Source organism: Vanessa cardui, chromosome 2, assembly GCF_905220365.1.
Source record: "Vanessa cardui chromosome 2, ilVanCard2.1, whole genome shotgun sequence".
NCBI lineage: Eukaryota > Metazoa > Arthropoda > Insecta > Lepidoptera > Nymphalidae > Vanessa > Vanessa cardui.
The window spans coordinates 227,689-248,428 of NC_061124.1; the positions used below are offsets into that span (position 1 = coordinate 227,689).

The 20,740-nt window shown below is 38.6% G+C and overlaps 1 protein-coding gene across 1 annotated transcript in view; it reads left to right on the top strand.

Annotated features, from left to right (window-relative positions):
• LOC124536465 (serine/arginine repetitive matrix protein 1-like) overlaps nt 1-18,971 on the top strand; it is a 31,274-nt gene extending 12,303 nt beyond the window's left edge. Inside the window, exons 5-9 of the mRNA XM_047113020.1 lie at nt 12,365-12,541; nt 13,589-13,826; nt 16,125-16,211; nt 17,395-17,570; nt 17,601-18,971. Of these exons, the coding sequence (XP_046968976.1) occupies nt 12,365-12,541; nt 13,589-13,826; nt 16,125-16,211; nt 17,395-17,549 (657 nt within the window). The 3' untranslated portion in view covers nt 17,550-17,570; nt 17,601-18,971. The remainder of the gene's footprint in view (nt 1-12,364; nt 12,542-13,588; nt 13,827-16,124; nt 16,212-17,394; nt 17,571-17,600) is intronic.
• Nucleotides 18,972-20,740: the final 1,769 nt, after the last annotated feature.

The window sequence follows — 20,740 nt, forward strand, 5'->3', positions numbered from 1 at the left end:
AGTTTTACATTAGTAAGAAATCAGGAAATTTCGTCAACTTTCTAGTTTTGCTAAACTTAGACACTGGTCGTGAACATGATTCTGACGCGTATGGAAATAGGGAAAATGTAATATTTACTTGAAAACTTGTGCGAAATCTGACAGCTGACTTTAGCTCAAACCGATCGCGTACGGTCGCTGTGTGTCGTTATGTGTGAGACGTGCCGCGGACAGCCGGACGTTACTCACCAGCGATAGCGTTACACGGTTTCAATCATAATAAAGTGTTTATTTCCTCAACTTCACTGATTTCAATACAAAATACGTTTTTTTTATTTATTTTCCTATATTTGTAATGGGTTATTACGAAGAAATATTTACAGTAATGTCCCCATATATCGGTCATCCGGCGTAAAAATACCTACGAGTTCGTTGAAAAATCAATTCATTGAAGATTTCCTCAGTAACAGCGCTACAGATAGTTTAGATGATCTTACTCTGTTCCATTGTACTCGCCGTTAAAAGAATATTTATGTTTTCTATCCATTCATTGTACGAGAAGCAAGCTAGATAACTAACGCGCATTTCGACGTTCATACTTAACATTGTCAGCGGAGGTATTTCGTCAGTAAGCACCCGATACAAAATATTGTTGTTTGTTGATAGACGACGCCTCACGCCTGCGCAGTGCCTCCCCGCCGCATGAAATATTACCACTTGTTGTAATGATTGGACGTCAACACGCGCTTCGTATGATGACTTTCTTCATTACTTATCTTAATTAGATTTAATAACGAACAAAGACACTTCCATTACGCCAGTGCCCTGTTTTATACTTTTAGAATTTCCGGATCATACAGTTTTATATGTATAAAAAAATTTGGATTTTTAGTTAACAATTACATTTACCTTCTGTCTAATATGGACTGCATCTCATCCGCTAACGTAAACACGCAAACACGAGGAGGCTTCGTCCCCGTAAATAATAAGTACGATAAACCTAACAGATCCTAACAATAATATAATCCAGCGTCTCGATGCTCGAGGCACGCAAGAGATCAAGAGGTTTAGCCACCCACCACTAGCAGGCGCGGTAATAAACATATTAACTGAATTCCTAAAGGGTTGGACCTACTTCAAAGAAACTTATGTGTATTTCAGGGTAGTTTATATCGAAACCGGCAGGAAGCGCTGCGATCGGAGTAAAAAAAAAATCTTATGTCACCCTAAGAAGACGGGACGCTTAATATAGCTATATAAAGGCAGCTTTAACCCACACTAATAAGTAAATTAAAGTACATTTTTTTAAATGAAAGCTCGTAATAAAGATATACAGTACGATAGGGAACGAATTTGAAAAACATTAATTTAAGTACCGGCTGCCGTCCTAAAGTAGTCTCTCGCTTTGCTGTGCGTTGATGGCCAGTCACGAAAAACCGATTATATAACCATTAATAATAATAATATCGTTATAAAGATTTTAAAGCTGAAAGTCAATTTCCTCAGATCTTATCATAAAACTCATAACCGCGAAATATTGTATCACGGTATGTGAAACCGTATGAAGGAATTCCTTACAAGATTACGTAATTGTATTATGAATGTATGCGCGTCCGCCGTGCGGTCAATGTTACCCAGCATCTCTTGACTTATCTCGGAAGAAGCGATTTCGTCCGAGATAAGTTTGATAATACAGCTTTCGAACTAGATGGTATCCATAGCTCTGACTCGTTTACAAGAGTTGAGATTCTTCAGACAATTTTATGCGTAAGTTTCGTATAAGCCATTTCATTAATGACTTACTGCTCTGCCCGATTTCACTCGCGTTAATCGTTGCTTTTTTATATAATTCGTAACGTACCTGAGTGAACTTGAATGAACTAACGTTATTTTGTTAACCTGACTGGTAGTTAAGTTCATGTGGAGGTAGATAGCTTTATATGTTAGTACTGAATGCAGATGTAGGTACAGATTGGTGAATAAACAACTTAAAGAATCTCCTTAGAGTAAAATAGGTTTTAAACGGGTCTTACCAAACGATGTCTCTACATTATGAAACACTGTTCCCAATGGATGTATACAGTGTGTAGGTTTTGGCGACTTTCTAAATAATTGCAAAATGTTGCACTTACAGAAATCGCCAAGCATTTCAGTGGAAACGTGTCTTTGTACGTGTGCGAGCGGGGTATATTAGTTGGCGGTAATTGTACGCGTCAATTACATATTAGATTTCAGTGGTTAGTGGCTTACCTGACGACGCCCGAGAAGGGACAATCTATCACAGCCTTCGACAACCTTACGCATTGGATTATATAACATTGGGAACTGCGTAACTAACACGCCGAGATTATTGCATTCGAGTAGAACCAACCCTTCGCTTGTTATAGAGGAGTGAAACTGTCCAAGCATTACCTATGTGTAACGGGGCTATTGTCACGGCCGTGTGATAATAATGTGTTTTTGACGAAATGAGCATCACCGTTACATCGTGAAACGGTAACTAATTGGTCTACTTCGATTTGCTAATGTCAAAGTGTTGACCAATCTAAATACGCGAAGCCTCCTGCCGCCGCGTAAAGTTGATAATTTGATTAGGGATTTGTATATTGTAATGTGTTCCGTCAAATAAAAATGGGAATATAATTGTTGAAATTGTGTTGTATAAAGTTAGGACACTGCTCCGTCAATTAAATGACTCGACAACACGTTTATTTAAATATAAAAAATAAAATTATTCAAATGAACAGAATTATTTTTCATTATCTTGTTTTCATATTTTTGTTGATAATTAATTAACAAATCTTGAAACAGCGATAAAGTGTTTACTGATTATTTATTTATTACTGGCTATGACTCAAAATATAATAAAAAACATATGAACGTAAATAGCTAGCAGTGGACATTGATTCTGCTTTCGGCCGTGACATTTTTGCAATTACCGTTTCTGAATGCTACGTAATCCAATAATCGTAACGCAATCGGAATGTGTTAAGACGTTAAAACTCGATTTATTCGTAAAGAGAGATATGTCTAAGCGAAAATTATTGAAATGTCTTCATTTTATTTCCGCGTTGAGAATACTTCTGCCATATACAGTAGCTGTTCAAACCATATGAGAGCTAACCAGACAGTAATGTGTCCACTTTATCTTGTTCAAGAGGAAGATTCTTATAGATTCTCAAATGCGTCTGTGTTCTAGTGCATAGCGTAAACCCACATATACCAAGACTCCTGTTCTAGCCCAGTACGGGTTTAGAACCAGGATCTTGCTAATCAATTATGAAAATATTCAGTTTTTTTGTCATGATCCAAAATTGTTGAGACTTAGTATATTTTATAGATTCAACTACAACGAAAATACAAAGAAATAATTATCGAACAGTTTTTGTGGCGATGCTCGCTGATAAACTGCCCGCGAAAATCAAGCATCGATTGTGTTCCGCCACGAAACGACTACGAATGTATTGTTTAAAGTAGTTTGTGAGTACTTTTATATTACATCGACTTGGCTGCAATACTGGTTACTTGACGAGCTCAAATTATACGTCCCGCAAACATATTCGCAGCTAAAAAGCTCTGATCTTTCGCACTATACTTAAATGTAGACCTGACTGCTGACAATAAAACGAAATCGAGATTTGATGGTTCCCACGCAAATATGAAAATAGGATTTTATTGTATTCACTTATGGCCAAGGTAACATTTTTTGTTTTTAATATGTTTATTTTATAAAAGCCATTTGAAATCTCGCTTCAAACCATATTTGAGAACTGTTAACACAAACCATATGTTTTAATTGATCTCATTAATATTTACTTGCAAGAGTTGAACCTAAGTTGAAGCTTTTCTGAGCTTAATAAGAGCAAACGGATTCGCAATCGAGACTGGGAATTTTCCGTCGACACATATCAGTGAAAACGTAATTGATGTTATTTTTTTTTTGATACACTAGAAGTCGCCCTCGTCTTCGCTATAGGATGTTGGTTGTCATTTATCAGGCAAAAAAGCAGGCTTACTTGGAGTTCAAGTTTGTTTCATACATAAAATTCATCAAATTCGGTTCAGCGGTTTGGTCGTGAAAGAGTGAGAGACAGACAGAGTTACTTTCACATTTATAACATTAATATAGATTATATGCAAGTTTAACTTATATAGTAAAAATGTTGAAAACTGTACAAAAAATGGAAACGAAAATGCAATGGAATCTCAGGGAACTTAATGAGAAATACTTTTCAGCTGAGTGTGTATGTGGTCAGAACCAAAGCTATCGATCTAGTAGCTTTATAGACGCTCGCTTAGTTTAAAAAGGAATCTCCTGGGAAATTTCACTGTCACAGATTTCAATTAATCATTTAGAGCGCTCACGCGAAATGTATCGGGTTGTGTTCAGGGTTTAATAGTACGAGGCGGATCTGTCCGACATTACGAACGGGGAACGTTTTAAATAATCACAGCCAGGATGTCCTATTGATGGACTAGTTTCAAGGCAAATACTATTGAGTGGAATGTGTAATGAAAAATATTCTCAACGAAACACGTAAAATGATTACTGTCAAAATATCAGACATGTTCTAGAATTTACGTATAGAGTTAGATTTGTACTACATCGAGGAAGTGATATTTGTGGTAATTTTGCGTTGTGTCCGTTTTCGGATCCCACGGGAACTGTTACCTTAGATGACCCTAATGACTATCGTTAATTATAAAACGACGTTTATTACTGTCATCGAGAGCGGCGAGTTATCGTTAAAATAATGTTAGATATGCGGTACTCTCGACATAAAAATCAACACCGTGTGATTATATCGTAATGACCATAATTATGGCTGACCTCTATATATAATTCTGTGATCTTATATACTCATGAACTTATACCTTGAAGTAAAGAACACCTATTGTTCGTTATTTTCATATAATTGATAATCAATTTAAATAAATATAAACTTTCATCCAATTTCTAAAAGCTTGTATTAAAACTGTACGCGTATTACGTCATCGACTGCCACCGACCACTGATCATTAAGATTAAAACCCAATTAGTTAATCTGACTTTAAACAACGTTTTAGGAACCGAAGGTTACCATTATCTATACTTGTTTTTAATTAAATAGTAGGTAATGACAAAAGAATAAATTACCATATGAATACATTACCTCTTTCAATTGTGTATAACAAAGGCAAGTTTCGCGCCGGTCCATATATCGGCTACTTGGTCTAAACTACACATTGGAACTTTATGCGGTTCGCACCAGATCGTAAGTAATTTCATTTGGTTTTAGTGTATTATCAAATCTACACTTTAGTGTATCTTTTGAGTCGTATTGAAACTGCTATTTCGGACTCTCGCGTAGCGCGTGTTCACTTGAAGATGAGATTTATATATTCAGCTATAATATACTAGTTATAGTAAATTTAAAAGAAGCAACCGATGCTATCAAATTATGTTGTAATAATTGTTTATGTATAATTATTTATTGTACAATACGTGTTGTAAAATCATAAGTACAACGCTGCGAAATCGGACCGGTAACTAGATTATAAAAAAAATACAGCTACTACTTGCATCTAAGTAAAATAAATAGTGTAAATAAAGCTCCAAAATCCTGTATCCAGTTTCGTAAGAAATTGTTATATTCGATCCTAATCCAGGGTCAATATCGCAATACTGGTCAGCGTCACCTAGTGTATAAAGACAAGTCAACGTGACTGTTTTATTCTGAGCGATCGCTTATCTCGTTGGTCATTTAATGGTTGATTAGATCTGTTACATTAAGATCGTTTACTAAGTTAAAATTTTTAAATCGATTTCTATCATTAAATATTAAATTACTTTGACAAATATATCTCTCAATTTTATAGATTGAAATAGTAAAATTTTAAATCTCTGAAATTGTAATGAGATCGACTTTATACAGGTCACTGTACAAACAGTTTCCAGACGATCATAATCTACTCGTGCCCCAAATGAGCACGTTCAGTCTGAGTCGAGAGGATACTGAGGTATTGATATGCATATTTATAGACTAATCATCATTATGATGACATTTTATAAAAGCAGCAGAATAAATTTCTGCTTGTATATAAATCTGATATCTTTATACAGATATCTGCCACACAGACGCAATTAAACACTTTTTTTTAATATGACAAATGCCTAAGGCAACCTGTTCAAGGTCTTCTGATGTATCGATTATCACCATTCCATTAATTTTAATATACTTCATACTCGTAATCAGCAAAATACCGATGAGTTCGTCTAAATAATAAGGATTATCGATAAACTCCTCTAATCCGAGATAAAGTCCATCGCTCATGTAAACTAAACAGCGAAGCGTATTGACGTGTGACACCCATTTATTTATATAGAGAAATTCAATACGAATTTAACCCAGCCACACACGCTATGATGACGGACGAAGGACCCATCTTCCTTGTTACGGTGAGTGTTTTGTTCCACCGTGTTTTACATTTATTTGGTCCAAACCAAACTTTTATGTAATATGCTACTCATACTGCGAAAAAATATTTATAGTATTACCCCTCGGACGAACTCGGATAGATTATACCTACGCATAGAATTTCTAACAGCTTCCATCGCAGCTGAGTCCGCTTTAAGTTGATGTCCTGTGACCGTTGGCGAACTATAACGGATGACGTCAGTTTAATAAAAAAAGGAAATGCAGCAACTTTTCAATTTTTTACCCTCAGCCTCTTTAGGATAAAAAAAAATATTAAACAATGTCTTATTTTTCGTTTTCGAGCGCTTCTTATCATTATATTATTTATAGTTAAATAAATCATCCTCGTAACGCTAATAGAAATGTTATCGTACGGTAGGAACATGAGATCAATATAATTAATAATCACTTTATATCTTGCTTGCTTATCACATGAGGTAATGTAAAACGGTAAATCAGGTATTTTAAATAAAATCCACCCTCGTCAGCGATAATGACACTGCACAAGAATAGAATGATATTGATTCCGATTCAATTTTCAATTTGGCAAAGCTTTTATTTGTGACCGGTATCAATTGTCACTTGTCGGTTAGTAAACCGTGAAACATGACATCGAGTGCGACCGCAGCGAGTGAGATACTGTAACCGTAATACCTAAACCTCAGGCCAGACGTCGTATCCGAATCTTTGTCCCGATTTGCATAAAAAGTCATAATTATAAACAACGCAGTTTATTAAATAGCTAATTATGCTTCTCTATCGCCTTGGCTAGAGAACAACACATTGACACGAAGTTTATTATTTTATGTAGTGTCCAGTGTTGTAGGTTTCATCATCTCAGTAATTATTCCACCGCCGAACATGTCCATTTGACAAAATTTCTATTGAGTCCATTATGTTCCTAATAGTGAATGTTTCAAAGAGAGAAGTTGCCAGTTGCATCTTTATCTACTTAATTTTATGACCATCTTTGACATAGCATAGTATTCTAAACATCGGGCTAATCAGCTATTATAAACATGAGATTGTGTTGATTGGAACCTTGTTATAACAAGCGGCTCGAGTGGTCGTTAACTACCCCGAGTATATAAGCGACACATCGCGAAGACGTTACTACTACTATATTATAGCAAACCTACTTTGTAGATACATTATCTTATTGTTATCGATTCACAAGGCACGCGTTTCCCGTTGTTGTAATTTTTATTAATAAACATATTTCAAAACGTTACTTCCATGACCAACGCGGGTTAAACATCGACGATTGTCAAACACTTTTATACTTTGTATTATTATTATGTTATAACAAAGAGGAGGAGAGTGCTGTAAAAAAAGTAGAATTCGATGACAGACGATACGAGTTTATAATATTACAAAAAGGCTACGATGACCAAGATGTTTCGGAGTGTAGAATTACCTTATAGCAAAAAACTGCTTAGATCGCCAGTGATCTGTGAAGCAGAGACGCGGTGTGTCGGCGCATGCGCATCGCGACGAGTGAGCGAGTGCCGAGTGCCGAGTGACCGATAGTCACGGTCGGATGCTCGCCGATCAGCATGTTATTGTTGCAATTTGTTACATACCGGGTGGCGGCGGCCACATCTCCAGTGGCATCATGAGCTCATTAAAGTTTTATAATATTTTTAACTCGAACATAACTCGGTCCATTTATTTGTTACCCCATTACGATTAAACCATCGTACCGATCGTATAAATTTACAGGTATATACATATATGAGAGGCGTGCACTTGGAGAGGCCTATGTCCAGCAGTGGACAAAAACGGGCTGATGATGTGATGTGATGTGATATAAGAGAGGCTCTGCGGAAAAAATACATACGATGCAGATGGACAGAGAAGAGGCTGAATATTTTTTTGTAAAAGGAATTCAGCTGCCCGTTAGTGTTCCACTGCTGGACGTAGATGACCTTTAATCTTAAGGAAATTATTTGAAAAATTATCCGCCGCTCTCTTCAATTGTTTAATTTAATGATTTAAGCACCTGTTGGCACGAGATGAATTATAAAAACAAACTAAGGTATCAACTATCGCAGTTATTCTTAAGAAGACTTATAAGCCTGTGGTCTTTCTTATTGCTAGTGGCTTAAATTAATAGTCCAATTTTAACCCATTCGGTAAGCTACTAGAGATGCCCTGGCTGCCCGTCTTATTAGAGTGACTCAAAATCACCAAAACAGCGAGTTTACCGTAACTTGATCTCGCTAAATATGTTCTAGATTGAAGAGTTTTAAATAACGGTTTCATGTTTTTACTATTTTTATCATTAACACATATCCTTTCGAAAGTCACGTTCATTGTTAGTTGTGTATATGAAGGTCTAGTCCATTCAACCCCGATGTCTTTACGACTGTGTATTCAGTTGATTATTAATATTTATCATCGATGTATTTAATACATAATAAATATTGATACGAGTGAAAAAGAAAGATAATATACGAATCTCTCGGTCCATTCTTCATTAATCATCAACTTGTAATAAACACATTACAACGCGACAAAGTACAATAATATTTGATTAAATATCGTGGTTACAAATGCAAAATTTACTTTTACGAAACAGCAATATTCAGTGTTTTTGTGTTCCGGTTTAAATGATAATGGGTCCAAGGTAAAGACAAGAGACGTAACATCTTAGTCCCCTAAGCTTGGTGGCGACATAATATGGAAATTTTAATGTGTCTTCAAACGCCCATGGGCTGCAGTGACCACATACCAGCATGTAGTCCACTTACCTCTATTAAAAAAAAATTGAATGTAATTATCGTAATAACGCTACATTTTCCAACGAACATCTTCATGAGCTCACCTACACGAGTAGGTAGCGATAAAAAAATAACAGACTTATATGAAGTATTTTTTACGGTAATTAAAATACTATGTACTAAACAAATAAATGAAAGAAATTAACTTTTCAGCTCATTAAAGCGATATTTTTTTTATTTTCATCGCGCCCTTGAATTCGAAAAGGTAATAATAACCTGTTCTAAAGCTCAATCGTGATCGCAAAACAACATACGAAAGATAGGGCTCCTTACAGAAAAGAAGGTGAAAAGATTGCCTACTCTAAGGAACATAGTGCTGTAATTTGTCAATAAAAATATTCACCCGTGGTCGTAAACGTCGACGTTTTTCAGTATTTATTTGAGCTACCACGCTAGCGACATCGTTAACGTGGATGTAGTACATCTCTAAATTCACCGTCGTTTAAACTTGACAGCGTAACGTACTTAACTCGACGAGGCGAGAACTGCACCAGCAGGTAACATGTGCAATGAAACTAAAACTACTGCAACGATTTGGCTTTCCCTCCTCTGAGAAAAGGTCAGAGTGCTTACCATCACATTGAATAATTTTAATCCCAAATATGATACAGTTATTCATAACACGAAATACAAACACAAGATAAAGCACAAGCACGATACAAATGCGTCAGATTGTAACCATCGACTTTCGGTTGAGACACATGTCTCAATAAAACGAGTTACAAGTCCGTTAACACTTGTTGTATAGAGACTGACAGACAATCGGTACTTTGAAGGATCTCAACGTGATACGTTCATATAATGAAACTTTACAAAAAATATTTGTTTTACAACATTACTATCGCTATCTTTCAAAGCATTTTGTTATATCATTAGTTGATAGCAGAAAGTTATTGTTAACAAATAGAGATTACAAATATATCATGTGTTATAAGAATTAGTGAACGATTTTATCGAGACGTGTACCGGAAACGGCCTACTAATGAAATACGAGTTTCGAGATACTAACTTGAGTCATAGCGGATTCATAAACATTAGCGCCTCGAGCGGTCAGCGGATCGAGGTTGTACCCACAATATGAGCGCAAGAATTTATTTCATGACAGTTTGGTATCCTGGAACTGCTTTTATTTTCTGGGACATAATATATTTAACGCACAGATTTCCATATCGATTATAGATGAGCCGAGGTGGTCCAGCGCAGCACTATGTAACCCAATATTGTGCGTTCAAACTCATGGTAGTTCCACTAAGTTTACGTGCCTAATTGCGTGCTTATAACTCATCGCCAGGTCAGTGGTGAGGCAAACTGTCGTGCCTGCGTCAGTCGTGATATTCTACCACACGTACACGTAATTGAATACACACCAAATCTGAGCAGACAGTGAGGATAGAGAGATTACCTCGCTGTATAAATATAAACGATTGTAGATAATATTTAGACTGTCCGAGAGATCATCCTTTCTAAGGAATGCGTATAGAAATCATACTAATATGTGTTGTGTTACTCTATACAAGATTAACGGGGTAAATAATTGGACTCGAATCGAATGTATTGTCTAAACTCGCGAGCAATTAATCACATCGAAATCTCTATTGTTGTATAGTTCTGCGACAAACACAACCGAGGTGACGTAAAATCCACCGAGACCCAAGCTGTTATGCGTCAAACAGTGTAATGTATGCATTTTCAGAAAAATTGCTTTGTTGACGCAAATTATTTTTACTGTTTATCTCGACAACATTCTCGTAAACGTGCGACAAACTGATAAGTGGTATTTTTTATGTTGTTACGGTCAGCGTATATAAATACGACGACAATTTTATATGAAACAAGTAATTAGCAATAAATGTTCACTTCTCTCTCACGTGTGATGAATGCACTGGAGTTGTGCTGCCAGTTCCGTACGGTCATAAGTGATCATTAGCATTTGTAATAAACAAACAGGACTCATCAACGCGCAGTTGTCGATTCCCGTAACGAGTCTTTATCAGTTTCAATAAACAGACTTTGCTATGACGTAGTGGTGAATTACGTCGCTCGTCCACTGCACACACCGCTTAGCTCTGCTCTGCCAGTCCTTGTAAAACGTACATCTTGACACTGATACCTTTTTTTACATTAGTTAGACTTGTTAAAATTTCAATTCAATACTCAACGTTATAATGTTGCTTAGGTGGTTTAGAATAGGACGGGTTCCGTAGATTTTTTTGCAATGATATATTGTTCTCGTTCTCGGGCGCGCAGTGCAGTCGATGGATGTAGGCTCTCGTACGTGCGCGTGTGTGCGTGTGACGTTTTTCCCTTGAACCTCAGGACCGGATTCCGCGCCGGTTACGAACCCGCTTCAGGAAACACGACGCAGCGCGCCGTATGAAAAACAAAATATTTTCCACTCCATTGCATTCTATTGTAGGAGTAATGCGCCTCGTCGCCGCTGGCTGGCGACGCTGGCGACGCAGACTCGCTCGTCCGGTCCGAATGTGCGCCGGTTTGAGTTATCGTTTATACATTTTAAAGTAAAAGTGTATTTACGTAATGAAGTGACAGTGGCATATGCAATAACATTACGGTATGAAATGTACGTATAATCGCTTGGGTTCGGTATGTCGGTATGCGCTAAGCGAGACGCCGACGGAGAGAAGAATGATGTTGATCGAGTAGTCACTAACTAGAACTGATACCGCTATCTGCGTTTAAGGTATAGCTGCCGCGATGTTTGCTTAGATACCTCTTATGGTCTTTAACGTTATTTTCAAGTAATTCGCATTAGTTGCGACAGAGCGACATAGGTAATAATACCTATACAAATATAAATGATAACTTTACGTTTATACTCTAGGTATCACAAATTTCTCAGATTGGTTTACCTGAGATCAAAGCGTGAATTGAAGCTATTCAATAAACGACCATGTTCACCATTTATGACGGACAGTACATCAATTAGTTAATTATAATTCCTATATTTAAAAAACATATTCTTCGTTTAAACTTTAGCAACCTACAACATAGCTAATAATACAATAAGACTACCTTATGGTGGACTTTTTTGAAGATAGAATTAAAACGTATTAAGAAAAAGTTACGTCACATTATCTCAAATGAGGAATTATGAATGAAATGTGTTGCCCTCGGCCGTTCCAGGCGGGCGAGGCGGGCATCGTGGTGCTGCGGCCCGAGGCGCTGGCCGCCGACTCGGAGTCCGAGGAGGAGGACACGCGGCCGCCGTCGCCGTGCAGCGTGCGGTTCGTCAACGACAACGTGCTCATCAACGGACGGTCCTCCATGGCCGCGAAGATCTGCAGGGACAGAGCTGCCAAGGTAATCCTCAATGACTTACAAGTCTGGAAATATATTTCAATCACCTTTATACAAGTGTCTTATATACTATGCCAATGACTACTGTTCAACTTCCTATTAGATACGTATTAACTATTAATATTATGTAGAATCAAGATGCCATTGATAACATATCTGAGTGTTACTATATCAAATATTTGTATTTCGCTTAAAAAGCTATCGCCCTACCTGCCCCTTCTTCGCACGAGTGCAAAGTTGATACAAAATATACAACAGAATATCTTACAACGTTCACAGCTTTTTGTCATTAGAAAATATAAAAAAGGCTATATCCCTGCTTTTTTACATCCGTAATATCTTCGAAAATATTCTTTTAAAATGGGATGGGAGTGATAAAGCAAGTCATTTAATTATAACTATTTCGTAAAGATTAAGTACTGAGATAGCGATGCTTTACTCTTGACCCTTCGAAGCAGACGGTTCACCGAGCAACGTGGGAACAGGGGTAGGCAGTGACGAAACCGCTGCTATAAAGATTGACGTCCAACGCAGTATCTTATCTGCATCGCATTGGAATATAAAAGAAAATGAAAAAGAGTTTTAAAAATGTTTTAAATTGCAATCGACGAAAGGAAATTTACACACTCACTCACACAGACATACGATTACACACACACACGCCTATCAAAAAAACCATTGAACTCGGGGAACAGGGATGGCGAAGACATGTTTACCAGGATACGAGTCCAAGAACCCATCTTCGATGAACGTATATAGTTGTAATAGTTTCAACCAGTGTCGCTTCAGTACCGCATCGGGCAGATGACGGTATCGTGCGCAGTGCGCGGCGTGTGAGGGTCCACGTGTGTGAACAGGGCGCGCGATACTATTGCGTTACTGCAGCTCCCAGTAAAGTACGCTGCGAGTGGATAATGTTGTCAAAAATATTTGGAATTTCCAGTACTCTACTGATGTATTATGGTGAACTTTTTTATTGATTGATTTTTTAAAAACCGGAGGCTGTAAACATAACTTGACTATTTTAACAGAATGGTATTATCGTTTCAGTTGAAGCTACAATTCGACGATTCTTTGACGCGCACCTTCGAGTACCCGTCGGAGACGTCGCTGTGCGAGGACAGCCCTTCGCCCACCGCTCTCACCAACGCCAACAACAACACGCCAACCCCCACCGACATCAACGCCAACGCCAACGCCAGCGCCAGCGCCAACCACAACGGCGACGCCTTGCAGCAGATCGCGCAACCCGCGCACCTCGCGCCGCTCAGCGCCAACACACATATCGGTGAGCGAAAACATCTCAGGCCTTCAATAACGGAACGAATGGAATAAATATAAATACTTTCAATTTTTAACTGGAACTTAATTACTACTCGTAATCTTTAGTATCGACAATAGCTATAAGGGTCGAGCACACCGGCTGGTGTCGAGGCCTCAGATAATAACTACAGATCGAGTCTGTTTTAACTCGGTGTTTACCTCTGAGAACTTCACTGTTCATATGAAATCGGTACGCCCGTAAAACCATACAACGTTTGACTAAAACAAGATGAATTCATAAAATTATATATATAATATAATAGATGAATCGAAATACAATACAATATATTCAGTAACACACAAACGCGGAGCTCGTCAACGGCTCAACTTTGTCTCGCGATGTCTAAACCACAGGACGACGCCGGTCGCGCGTCAGCTTGGGGACTCCTAGTAATCGATAGAGAAAAAATAGGCAGGTTAGCGTCCACGGGTCAGCACCGGAGGCAACTCCCTTACACAGTGTCATTGAATACTGTGTGCGGACGTGTGACGCTGACCCGTGCGACCGCGCTACGCCGATTCCCTGTTGTTCTGTTGTTGTTTTGAGTGCTCTTTATATCTTTTTTATTTTACTTTGCGGCAAAAATTAATGGATGCAGCTGGAGCTAGTAAATATATATTTTTTTTCTAAGTATGTTCAATCAAATGAATCAATCAATCAAAGCCACGCTTATTTATATAAATTTTATATTAGATGTCAACCAGAATCCAAGTTTTAGATATAATTGCTACTTAAAGCACATTTTGATGATCAGCTGCACAAAATGCTATTTTTAGTAGGAATCTGCGAAAAAAATGACAAACTTTACATTTTGGTAATAAAAAAAACTTACCAAATATTTGTATTGGTAAATCAACTCATTACATTTTATTACAACTAGAACAGAAATAATGTACCCAATACGATATATACTATAAAACAAACTTACACAAACAAATAATAAACATGTGTGATAACTGGAGGTTGGACTAATTGTTCCAACAATAATTAATTAGCAAACGTAACGCATTGTTAATGTTATAAACAGTCGCTATCGCGCCGACGCCGCGCGACACACTCACCTCGACCGAGCTTATCTCTTACGCAAGTCTTGTTATTACATATATTATGTGCTCATATGTTATTACAAACAGCGACCTTACACAAGGACCGACTTACGAACCTGCAAAAATCAATATTAGTTTCACTTTTTGCGATTTTTTATGTGAAATCTAACATAAGTAAAACTAAAACCATTTTCAAAGAGAAGCGTTTATATGGATAAATAAGAGATGCCGCACAATCATACACGTGTAATTTACAATGTACTCTCAAAACACATTTCCAGTTAAGGTGAAGTCATAATTATAAATAACATAGATGCGTTTTATATACATACCTAGAAGAAGCGAAAATTGAAGTGTGTCAAGATTATAAAATCATCTTTAATGATAAATGACAATATAAAATGTTATGAAATGGCTGATATTCAATTAATAATATTTTTTTATTTAACATCTAGAAAAGAAATCAATACAAGTAAAAAAACTCATCACCCCTGACGGGATTTGAATTACAGGATTCTGTGAATAGTTAAATTAAATTAGATGTTACCAAAAATCTAATGTAGTAAGATCATCATGAACAATTTGTTTTTTGTATGATATATTAGTTACGCGGTAATTATGTCAGAAGAATATGAGTCATGATTAGCGCAATTGGCTAAAATATGCTCAAATATTGGCTAGAGTAGTTTCTTTTCTGTAGTTTATTGGGCTTGATTGTGACATAAGAAAACGCTCTGATAACAGAGACCGAATCCATCAATATCAATATATTCTAGAGCTGCTAACACTTCCTCACTCCCTTCCCACAAGAGGGCAAAGGGGCATGACCCTCCTCCTCAAAGTTTTGTTTTTAACAAATACAGCACTTTTAGACACTCATTGACTGAAACCAGATTCTATATGTTGTAAGTACATACAAATTTATTTTAAATTGAAATTACTCATCAAAAGTTTAAAAAGTATGAATTAAACTGATGTAATAGTCCGATAATATATGCACGTCGTCGCTCGGCTGCTGACACAGTTATACGTACCAAAGCGAGTACGTTCCGGTGTACGTCTAGGAGTGAAACATCAAATGCGTTTCATTTCGAAATGTAACATACAGTCTTGCGTGCTAGGGGAACAATTTAAATATAAACAGTTTAGATTTTACTTTCCCCATTGATTTCTGCCACAAAACTAGATAAATCATTAATGTGAGCCTTCCCCGCAGTGTCGGCGTCGCTGTCGCGCTACACGCCCAGCAAGACGAGCGCCGACGCCTTCCAGCTCGGCCTCGCGCGCCGCCCCGACGCGCACGGTAACGGCCACACACTCCCCGCACGCACACTCCCCGCACACACACTCCCCGCACGCACACTCCCCGCACACACACTCCCCGCACACACACTCCCCGCACACAAACTCCCCGCACACAAACTCCCCGCACACACACTCCCCGCACACACACTCCCCGCACACAAACTCCCCGCACACACACTCCCCGCACACACACTCCCCGCACACACACTCCCCGCACACACACTCCCCGCACACACACTCCCCGCACACAAACTCCCCGCACACACACTCCCCGCACGCACACTCCCCGCACACACACTCCCCGCACACACACTCCCCGCACACAAACTCCCCGCACACAAACTCCCCGCACACACACTCCCCGCACACACACTCCCCGCACACAAACTCCCCGCACACACACTCCCCGCACACACACTCCCCGCACACACACTCCCCGCACACACACTCCCCGCACACACACTCCCCGCACACAAACTCCCCGCACACACACTCCCCGCACACACACTCCCCGCACACAAACTCCCCGCACACACACTCCCCGCACACACACTCCCCGCACACACACTCCCCGCACACACACTCCCCGCTCACGCACTCCCCGTCCGAACCGGCGAGCCAGTCCAATAAAGATATATAGTGACAAGCACCTTGACCCGTTGTCAACTGCTATTGATCGATTTCCAATATTCAGCATTTAACTAAAAATATGAATAAGTTACTGGGAAAGAAGTCGCGTGTGTTAGATATTTTTTATTAAGTACTTAATCTATCACGTGCTTATCAAAAAAAAAATTTAATTCGAATAGCGAAAAAAAAACATTATTGTATTTAATTTTCTAGAATCGAATCGATCGAGGAAGCTGTTGTTGATTGCATCCACATACAGCTCCCTCGACGACAAGTGGTCCCCACCGGCCATACGCATTGGGGCGGGAGGATATATTAACTATTTCCTACATCGGCACACGGGGGCATAACACGACCATAACTGACTAACGCCGCTTTGCGGTAATCAAAATGTCACTCACATCTATATACATACCAAATAATTTCCTAGGAGTTGAGATTGACGCCCGGCCGAAAAAGTCGGCGAAATTTCCTGCATGTTAATGCAAAACTTCCCTCAACAACAATAGCGATGTAACACGATATAATACCGTGTGACGCGGCCCGCGCAGACGCAGAGCGCGCGGCGGCGGAGGGCGCGGCGGAGGCGGCGGCGGCGGCGGAGGCGGAAGCGGAGGCGGAGGCGGGCGACGCGCGGCCGTGCGGCGCCGACAGCGCGCGCTCGTGGAGCGAGGCGCGCACGCACGCCACCGACCTGCTGTTCTGAGCGCTCCGTGCGCGAGCGGACGTGTGGGCGACGGGACGCGCGCGAGCGGAGCGCGTGTGCTCTCATGTAACGCTAAGCTGTTGTGAATAAACATTCCTTATTTATATTTGTAGAGAGGAGACTTGTATATCGGAGGACGGATATCATATCGAGTTGGAGCCGCGAGTTCCGCTGCAGTCTTCCGCGCGGTCGAGGGCCCCGCTCGCATTCGGGGGGCAATATTTTTGTAGTCGTATTGAATTAATGAATTCTTTTAATCGTGGAATCGACTCGCACTCTGGGAGTGGAGGAGCGATAAAATTGACAGTTATATTTCTAATGCCAAAATGATGTTAGCCAAGTGTAACGGTGGACGTAAGTTAAGCTCTGCTCAAGAAATCAGTATAATGTAGGAACACCGAGTCATATCTAATTAATGTACTTAAAATACACGAGTTAATTAATAACGAAGCTTGACTGACTAGCTTGTAATTACAAATTACATTTCGACATCTTTTCAAGCATTTTGTATACTAATTTAAGGTGAATATCTTGTAACTATATTTTATACCTATTGGATGTAATTGTATTATATAAGAGATCATTCCTTTCGATTCATTCCTAAATTTTTTACATGAGATTTTTGCCAGTTTTTACACGTTTACAGTAATATTATAATGAATACAAATATGCAGTGAGACGTAGGAGTCCGTAGCCGCGCGCAGCCGCACTGCGGCGAGCCCTATGTGTAATCTTATCGGTAACGAGGTACAAATGTAGCAACGTACTTTTGTCCATGTCTATTAATCGCATACATCGCTAGATTTTTTACATTAGTATCGCTGCGCACACGCCGGCGCGGTGTGCGCGCAGCCTTAGCGTAGTGTTAGGGTAGCTGACTCGTTCAGACACGCTTTAAGAGTGTCATATTATTCGTTCGTATGTTCCGCGGCGTCGCACACGCAGCGTTGGCGGCACGTGTTGACGTTTGGCTGATCGCGACCATGGTGCAATTATTGTTACGGAGTTTTCTAACGATTCATATTTAGTTTATTCGGTATTTAACGCTGTGTGTACGAATGCACCGCAGGCCGCCCGGCCGACACTTGCCAATGCCTAGTTGTATTTTATGCATATTATGACATTTACGTTAGATCTTTATAGAGGTGATTATGATGTAGCGCAACTTGTTTAGTCGCGTATCGCAGGGCGGGGCAGGGTCCGGGAAGCGGGACCGTATAATACTCAAGCGACTGTCGCCGACTCGTCCGCGACTTCCCGAGGCGACCGATGACTGCTGACAATGTTTTAAGCATTATGTAGTGCTCCGGCGACGTGTAGGCGACGGGTCGCGCGGGGCTTAGTCATTGCGCTGCGTGCTAATTATTGATTATTATCTTTATGTACTAATGCTGAAACGGCAATAAAAATGTACACAAATAATAGTTTTGTTTGATTTTCTCCACCAAAAACCATTTCTGTCTATCCATTGTATATGTATAAAAAGTATAACCTTAATTTTTTGAACGCGTGTGACACAAAAGCCGTTGAATATTGTTATTTATTTTTTATTAAAAAAATGCAAAAATATTTCAGAGTTTTTAGCTTAACATTGTCTTATAATGTGTACTTTACGAGTTTTCTCATTAGAGCACTTTTGAATATTACAGTGTTGAATTATAGCAACCCTTAGCCGGCTCTGCTTGTAAAAACCTTAAACATTGAAGAAAATGCAAATATACAGGTTTATTGATATCTCGACGTATATCTGTTAGGGAGGTGATAGGGGTGACTATTTGCAATAATTTGAACCCCCTTATGCGTAATCCAAAAGTGAACCATTTTTTAGTTATCACGTTTTAAAGTTTTTTTCAAAATTTTGGGGGTTAAAATTATTGCAAATAGTCACCCCTATCACCTCCTAACAGATATACGTCGAGATATCAATAAACCTGTATATTTGCATTTTCTTCAATGTTTAAGGTTTTTACAAGCAGAGCCGGCTAAGGGTTGCTATAATTCAACACTGTAATATTCAAAAGTGCTCTAATGAGAAAACTCGTAAAGTACACATTATAAGACAATGTTAAGCTAAAAACTCTGAAATATTTTTGCATTTTTTTAATAAAAAATAAATAACAATATTCAACGGCTTTTGTGTCACAAAATATAAATAAACTAATAAACTAAATATAAACTAACCTAATTAATCTTAAACCTTCCTTGCGCACTACTCTCTCTATTGGTAAATACTAATAAAAATCCATTTAGTTTTGCATTCAAACTGATAGATATACGAGGCGAGAAAAAAAGTTTCATTGTTTGTGGCATTTCATTTAATGTGGCAGTGTTTAATCTAGTCATATATAAAATCAAATGTAAACAATGAATATATGTATCTAAAGCTGCAACCACAAGGTTTATTTTTCGAAAGAAGAACCTAAAAGATATTGAAATACTTCCATACGTTTTATCTTATCAGTAGATATTTTTTAAATTCCGCAAACGAGCAGGACGTTCATCTGAATGAAAGTGCCCACCACCGCCCACGGACATCCACAACACTAGGGGCTTGCAGATGTGTTACCCGATTTTAAAGAAAATGTACTATCTTTTGAAGGTTCCCGAGTCGTATAGGTTCGGAAAAACCGCCGGCGAACGCTGGTTCCACAGAGTGGTTGTATATTTAGTTACTTATATACTTAGATATATCGTGGATATTTAGTTACTTATATACTTAGGATTTATAGGAAGCCGGAGAGCAACAAAGGAGTGAAGATCCAAATAATAATTAAATCAATAATTAATTTGAATATTATAATATCTGTGAGTTATAATTTTTTTCTTATAGTAATAACTTTTTAAACAAAACTAATTATTATAATTTTGCTATATCTGGGAATTTGTTAAATCGTCGGAATCTCTGTTGTTAGAGCCTTGTTGATATGTGGCCCTCCACATTCCCCAGGACAGTTGCCCCAGTGCTCTTCCCAACATCCAGCCCTAGATTTTATCCGATATAATATTTTATTTTTCTTATCTATTGAATGTTGACGAAGATCTCAATAGATTGTAGTAGTGGAACTACACAATATTAACTTAGTATACACTCTAAGCAACTTTTATCTAAAATTGTCTTATACACTACAAAAAAAAAAATACCATTAATTTTTTGGCTCTCAACGAACACATATTACATTACATTTTGAAAT